The following is a 7,500-nucleotide window of genomic DNA, read 5'->3' as shown; positions in this document are numbered from 1 at the left end:
TGACTCATTCAAAAGATGTTGTTATCTTGTGTGTGTGTGTGTGTGTGTGTGTGTGTGTGTGTGTGTGTGTGTGTCTGTCTGTCTGTCTGTGTGTCTCTGCCTCGCAGTATTCACTTCTCACCACCAGAGAGCAGCAGTGAGTATGTTTTCAGAAATACAGTGGAACACCTCCACCAACACAGTACATTTAGCAGATGGTTTATCCAAAATGATTTACGACAAATACATTTGTCTAATTAAGTGGATCATCTATCTATCAGTCACCGTAAGAAAAAGTAATCTTTTGCTAGAAGACGGAAGAATTACATGTTTTTGTTTTGTTTTTTTACAGTAGAGAAACTGTACAGGGGCCTAGTGGGGATGAAGAGGTCTTCAGGAGGGACAGTTAAGGTGTCGCCTGAAGAGATGGATTTTTTCACCAGACCCTGTACCACTGTGTCATTAATAAAAGGCTGAATATCATTAAGTTAAGCCTAAAAACAGACGTACCAATCCCAGATTTCCCCTTTAATGTAGCACTAAATGCTTTCTATAATATATGTTTTACTATGTTTGAACTTCACAACTATTGTGATTTAAACACAAGCAAAGTTTTCATAAAAACAGCACCATAAGACATGAAGTGAACACATTTTTATTGTAAAGCTGCTTGGTTGGAGGTGACTTGGTTGTTTGTTTGCACAAGAACATTGAGGTCTCTGACATCAAGAACATTGACAGAGTGATAAAACACAGTGACATTGAATTATTTACTGGCAGTCAACAGTGGGCAGGGTCTCTCTTAACCTCTTCCTCTCTCCCCCCCTCCCTCCTTTCTGCTGTCATTCCCTCATTTCTGCTGTCAACTCCATACGTGGACTCTACTGAGGTTGGCCAATCAGTCACCATGTTGCCACCACAAACACTCCAGGAAAGTAGAAACATTGTAATTTGGAACTAGAATGCCCAGTGTCTCTTGGAGCTTTGGGTGACAACATGGCAACAGTTACAGTAACCCTCCACCTCCTCAACCCAGTTCAGAATAGCCTATACCTCAACACCATACCCTCTGTGTTTGTCTAAAACCAATAAAGCTGACATTTCTTGAAGTGTTTCATACATTTTCAACAATTTCTGCCCTCTTGAAAAGTATTTTCTTCGCAACCATATGAGTAAGCTGCAATCACAAGGATAATTTGACACAGGAATTGTATTCAATTAAGGTATATTCTAAGACAGTAAATTGTAATGGTTCACTTCTGTAACCCAAGGCTAGTAGCTATCAAGTAGCTAATGCTGACGTTTCTGGCCAGTGTTGTCATCCGTACTGTGCATGAAGCCTGCGAGGTCAAACCCGGAGGAGAAGAACGGATCGGACTTGAACCGATCGGAGAGGCTGCTTCCCGTGGTGCCGCCGGTGCTGCTCAGTGACTGGTGAGTGGAGGAGGAAGAGGAGGAGGAGGAGGAGGAGGAGGGGTTGAAGAAGGAGGGGAAGAAGCCTTTCATCCCATCACTACCCATGCCTGTCCCTGTCCCCATCCCTGTCCCCATCCCTGTCCCCATCCCTGTCCCTGTCCCTGTCCCTGTCCCTGTCCCTGTCCCTGCCCCTGCCCCTGCCCCTGCCCCTGACCCACACCCTGGTCCTCCTGTCACCACCTCCTCGTACCTCTCCTGTGGTCCATCCTTGGTGTGGACCGTGATCTTCTTCACTGTTTTGGTGCAGCTCACAGTTGTGGTGTGTTGTGTGTGTCCTTGATCTCTTCCTCCTCCTGCTCCTGCTCCTGCTCCTGCTCCTGCTCCTGCTCCTGCTCCTCCTCCTCTTCCTCCTCCACCCCCTCCACCTCCTCCACCTCCCATGAAGTGGTCCCCACCTCCAACCACACCTCCAACCCCATGGTTCAGCATCGACCCAGAGGAACCTGACGATGGTGTATAGGAACCTGACGATGGTATATAGGAACCTGATGATGGTGTATAGGAACCTGACGATGGTGAATAGGAACCTGACGACGGTGAATGGGAACCTGACGACGGTGAATACGAAGTGGAAGATGAAGAGGAGGAGGAGGAGGAGGAGGAGAGACCCGTACCTGGGACCTTACTGACGGTTGCCGCTGACGACGCGCGTTGGGGCATAGGGCCCTCACCCTCGAGTGTCAGCGCGACGGTCTTGACATCGGAGAAGAAGACCTGCCTTTCCTGCTCTTTCATGTCTGGGTTGGCGGCCTTGAAGCGGCTGTCCACCACCACGTCTTTGAGCGCGCGGCTCTTCATGACGCTCATGGAACTGACCATGGTCACGCTCTGGATGCTCTGGGCCTCCAGCTGGTCTATCTGCTTGTCCAGAGCCACATAGCTGTCCTTGTCCACGGAGAACACCGCGTAGCCCTTGCACGAACCCGTACAGGAACGCAGCTTGATGTCTATGTCCACCTAGGGTGGAGGGGGGTGGGGGGGAGGCAGAAAGGGAGGGAGAGGGAAGGGGAAGACATATGTATTTTTTAAAACATTATTATGTTATTATTTATTATTATTATTATTATTATGACAAGATATGCAAGATATGCCAGTATCAGCTGTCCTAGCTCTGCTCTCGTAGTGAACGTGGCTGTCTTGAGGAGATCAGAAACACAGACAGTCTACAGTATCCGTATCACAAGAACACACAGGAACTGTCTATCCTTTTGATATGATAAGAGTTGTGTGGCCATGTGTGAAATGTTTATCTAAAGGTAGTTCATTATGTTACACCTTAGAGTCAGAATGTTCCATACCCTAAAAGTATTCTATGGGCCAGGACCAGATTTTTTTTATTTTTATTTTTTTTAACCCTAATGTAACTTCAAACCAAGTTAGAGAATTCATTTGAGGTGACTTGGCCATGCCATGAATTTAGTCTACTTTCCCTTATACCTCCCATTGCTCTTTTGTTAGTAGTTGCTAAAGTTAGTGGCTTTTTTAAACAACTGTGAACCATGGATTACCGTTTATCCTTGCCCATAGAATACTTTCATCATAAGGAAACCTCTGGCTATAAGATGTAAGATAGAAAACTATCTCTTCAATCCAGTGAAGTGAAGTGTTGTCGTAACGCAGTGATGTTATTCAGCAGAATGAATCCTGGATTGCCCCTTTAACTGAATGTACAGTTGAAGTGTGAGAGGTGTACTGCACCTCCAGTCTCTGCATCTCCACCACCTGGTCCTTGACTCTGCTCTTCAGACCCTGCAGGATGACCAGCTGCCGATCGATCTTAATCTTCATGTCAATGATCCTCTGTCGCAGTTTCTCCGCCAGCTCATAGTAACTGTTGTCATTACCTGAGGAACACATTTATATCTACTGTTTATAATCGGTTAATAACCGTATTGTTAATGCCTGGGGATAGACAGAGAGACAGAGACAGAGAGACAGGCAGACAGGCAGACAGACAGGCAGACAGACGGGCAAACAGACAGACAGACAGACAGGCAGATAGGCAAACAGACAGACAGACAGACAGGCAGATAGACAAACAGTCAGATATACAGACAGACAGGAAGGAAGGAAGACAGACAGACCTACAGACAGACAGACAGGCAGGTACCTGCATCGCTGGTCAGTCTCTCCTTCAGGTAGTCGTAGGTTTGTTTAGACGCCTGGTCAGCAGAGCGGTGATTGGCGTTGTTGGTGGCCAGGAGATCACGGATCTTCTGAACCTTCTTCTGAAGCTGGTTGTCCGCCTTGTCTACCAGACCCTGGAGCCTGCAGCCAGACGGGCACTTAGGACCCTGGGGAGAAGAGCAGGACGCAATACTGTTAAAGGGACAATCTGGGATTGATACATCCAGTTGTGGAATGTATACATTTATTATACATCGCCTTGATTATTGTAGAATATAACCAAATGCTTAGTACAGTATTGTCTTTTTTCCATCAGAACCCGACATATAAGCTTGTTTTACTCCTGTGGGGAATATGCCGCGTCTGGCCTGCAGAGGGGGCTGCAGGACTGTTGGTGAAGAGGATGGGGGCGTAATTGACATCGGCTTTTAACTGTTGTGTTTGTCTTCCCCTGGGAGAGCAGTAGGAGCGGGAGAGAGTGAGAGAGAGACGCCGGGGCACAAAGGAGAGACACTGACGAGCAGCGACCGAAAGGGGCGGGCGGACCGACACGCAGAGCCAGAGTTGGGCTCTGCGGTACCTGTGCGGGGGTCATCCTGCCAGTATTATTATTATTATTATTATTATTATTATTATTATTATTATTTGAAGTAGCGGAGTATCCATGAGGGCGGCAGAGGAAATAAAACGGGCAACGCCCTCTTTATTAACCACCCATTCCTGTTGTCCGACTCCCTCTGTGCAGTAAACCCGTCACAACTCCGTTGTTTGTAAACAATGCAATTGTAAACAAACACTATAGCTTCAATGCATGGTTACAACTATCTTTTTAAACTCATTCGCATTTGCATTTGAGAGTGGTTATTATTTATCCAGTCCCCAATCCCCTAGCTGATGACCAAAAAAGTTTGGTTTGAATGACAGATTGCACCTTTAAAGGATTTATTATGATTATTATGGTTATGATTATGATCGGGAATATGATATCATTTCACAATAATTTCACAGGACCTCAGGTGGGAGGAGAACATCACCTCCACCATCCAGAAGGCCCAGCAGAGGACGTTCTCCCTGCGGCAGCTGAAGAAATTCAATATGCCGCAGAAAGAGATGGTGGAGTTCTATAGTCCATCATCCTCAGCCCATCGATCACCGTTTGGTTCTCTGCCTCCACTGCCAAGGACAGAGGCAGATTACAACAGATTATTTGGAACAGCCGAGAAGGTCATCGGCTGCAACCTGCTATCAGTCCTGGACCTGTTCCACTCCAGGACCAGTAAGAGAGCAGGAAAGATCATCGCTGATCCTTCCCACCCCGCTCACCACCTCTTCCAAAACCACCTCTCCCATCTGGAAACAGGTTCCGGTCAAGACCAAAACCTTGTGCCACCTGAACATGGCAGTGTGCCTCACAAACAAGCCCCCTGCCTCTCACTGACTTTGGGACTTTCACCCCCCCTCCCCCCCCACTTAACATACGCTAATTTACAGCCTACATAATTATTGCTCTACTGCCCCTTTCTGTCATTGTCGTTGTTTTATTTACTATATTGTTGTCTGTGTCTTTATGTCTAATGCACCAACCACACCAAGTACATTTCCTGTATGTGCGAATATACTTGGCAATAAAAATAATTCTGATTCTGATGATGATGATTATTATTATAACTATATATTATACATACTAAGGACAATAACAATAATAATAATATTAATATTTATAATAATAATACCAATTCAGTAATAGAATCTCCCCACTCACCCATTGCTCATCGAAGCAGAAGGGCCAGTTCTTCTCTGTGGCACATTTGTCAGCAGCTTTGTAGCCTTGCTCTACAGGACGAACACCTCGCGGATCCACCTGGGCCTGGGGAGGGAGGGAAGGAGGGAGGGAGGGAGGGATGGAGGGAGAGAGCAACAATTGATTTGAACAATTAAATGACTGAAATGAGTTTCAGAGGAGCACATGAATGCACCATGAAAGTGTCACTGGTTTCCCAGTCTGAGCACAGGAATGTCAAACAGAACTATTACTGAAATGACTATATACAGTATGTAGGCCATATTTAACCTGTATCTTTAGCCTCCATAGAAAGATAGATAGATAGATAGATAGATAGATATAGAAAGGTAGGTATACGTAGGCCTACCTGAAATTAAGCTCAAACAACAACAAAATAAAGTGACAATAGAATAATACATTTAAAAATAAAATTATATATACAGTACAGGCCAAAAGTTTGGACACACCTTCTCATTCAATGCGTTTCCTTTATTTTCATGACTATTTGGTACATTGTAGATTCTCACTGAAGGCATCAAAACTATGAATGAACACATAGGAATTATGTATTTAACAATAAAGTGTGAAATAACTCTAAATATGTCTTATATTTTAGATTCCTCAAAGTAGCCACCCTTTGCTTTTTTGTTGTTAATAACATATATAATACTAATATTTAATATAATATGTGTTAATAATAATATGTTATTATATATATATATACATATATATATTTAATATTATTATTATATATTTTATTAACAACAAAAAATATATTTTTTATTAACAACAAAAAAGCAAAGGGTGGCTACTTTGAGGAATCTAAAATATAAGACATATTTAGAGTTATTTCACACTTTTTTGTTAAGTACATCATTCCACATGTGTTCATTCATAGTTTTGATGCCTTCAGTGAGAATCTACAACGTAAATAGTCATGAAAATAAAGGAAACGCATTGAATGAGAAGGTGTGTCCAAACTTTTGGCCTGTACTGTATATGTATGCATTTTTAAAATATATATAAAAGCGTACCCATGCTGAGCAGAGGAACACCAGGCACAAGCAGATCACTGGGTGTTGTATCTTCATCTCTCTTCTCTCTGTGACGGGGACGTCAGGACTACTGCTCCCCCTCTCTCACACAGACCATTTCAACCCAGAGGGATGACTAACACTGTTTGTTCTGCGTGGTCAACATGAGGTGAGCAACCGATGAGCAACTAAGCGATCGATACCAAAATCAACAGGTCTGTTGATTTTACCAACCTGTGCCCTTGAAATCCTGCCAACAAGCCTCTACATGGCAGGCGAACTAATACAAATAATCAACACCTCCCTTTCATCAGGAATTTTCCCTGAAATCCTGAAAACTGCAGTTATCAAGCTTTTACTCAAAAAGAACGGCCTAGACCCATTTGTAAATTAACTAGGCTACTACAGACCCATATAATTTAATAATTTTTAATTTTGCCATTTAGCAGACGCTTTTATCCAAAGCGACTTACAATTACGAATTACAGGGACATTCCCCCTGGAGTAACTGAGGGCTAAGTGCCTTACCCAAGGGCACACTAGTAGTGGTGTGGCTTCAGGCGGGATTTGAACTCACAACCTTCCGATCACAAGTCCAACTCACTATCCACTAGACCACCACTACCCCTATCAAACCTTTCCTCTACAGGAAAAATAATTGAAATCAACTTAGCAATTATTTGACCCAAAATGATCTCTGATGATTTTCAATCAGGCTACATAGCACTGAAACGGCCCTTATTAAGGTTTGTTACATTGTAATGGTCTACTAACAGTTACAGGCCTATCTAAAGTGGCAGTTCGTAAATTGCAGCTCATCAAAAATGCCGCTGCTAGGGTCCTAACAAAATCGAAGACGTTTGAACACATTACACCAATCCTGAGATCTCTACACTGGCTGTCTCTTAAATAATTGAATTCAAAGTACTCCTAATTGTATACAAATGACAAAATGGTCTTGGACCAAAATATATCTCCTCTATATTCCAACAAGGCCCCTAAGGTCAGCTGAGACTAATCAGCTAATCATTCCAAGAGTGAAAACAAAACATGGTGCAGACGCTTTTAGTCACTGCTGCATCCTGGAACAAACTACCTGAA

At 43.7% G+C, this 7,500-nt stretch overlaps 1 protein-coding gene across 1 annotated transcript; it reads right to left on the bottom strand.

The window, feature by feature from the left end:
• Positions 1-618: 618 nt before the first annotated feature.
• Positions 619-6,528, bottom strand: LOC308169658 (uncharacterized protein). Its single transcript, XM_080544373.1, has 5 exons — positions 6,400-6,528; positions 5,345-5,449; positions 3,566-3,749; positions 3,154-3,299; positions 619-2,412 (listed from the first exon to the last, which is right to left on the bottom strand). Exons 1-5 carry the CDS (start codon positions 6,454-6,456, stop codon positions 1,270-1,272), a joined length of 1,635 nt encoding a protein of 544 aa, XP_080400499.1. The 5' UTR covers positions 6,457-6,528; the 3' UTR covers positions 619-1,269.
• Positions 6,529-7,500: the final 972 nt, after the last annotated feature.

Source organism: Nansenia antarctica (assembly GCF_963989245.1).
Source record: "Nansenia antarctica genome assembly, chromosome: 13".
Taxonomy (NCBI): Eukaryota; Metazoa; Chordata; class Actinopteri; order Argentiniformes; family Microstomatidae; genus Nansenia; species Nansenia antarctica.
Note: the sequence above shows the minus strand (reverse complement) of the source record. Positions and strands in the feature narration are given on the sequence as shown.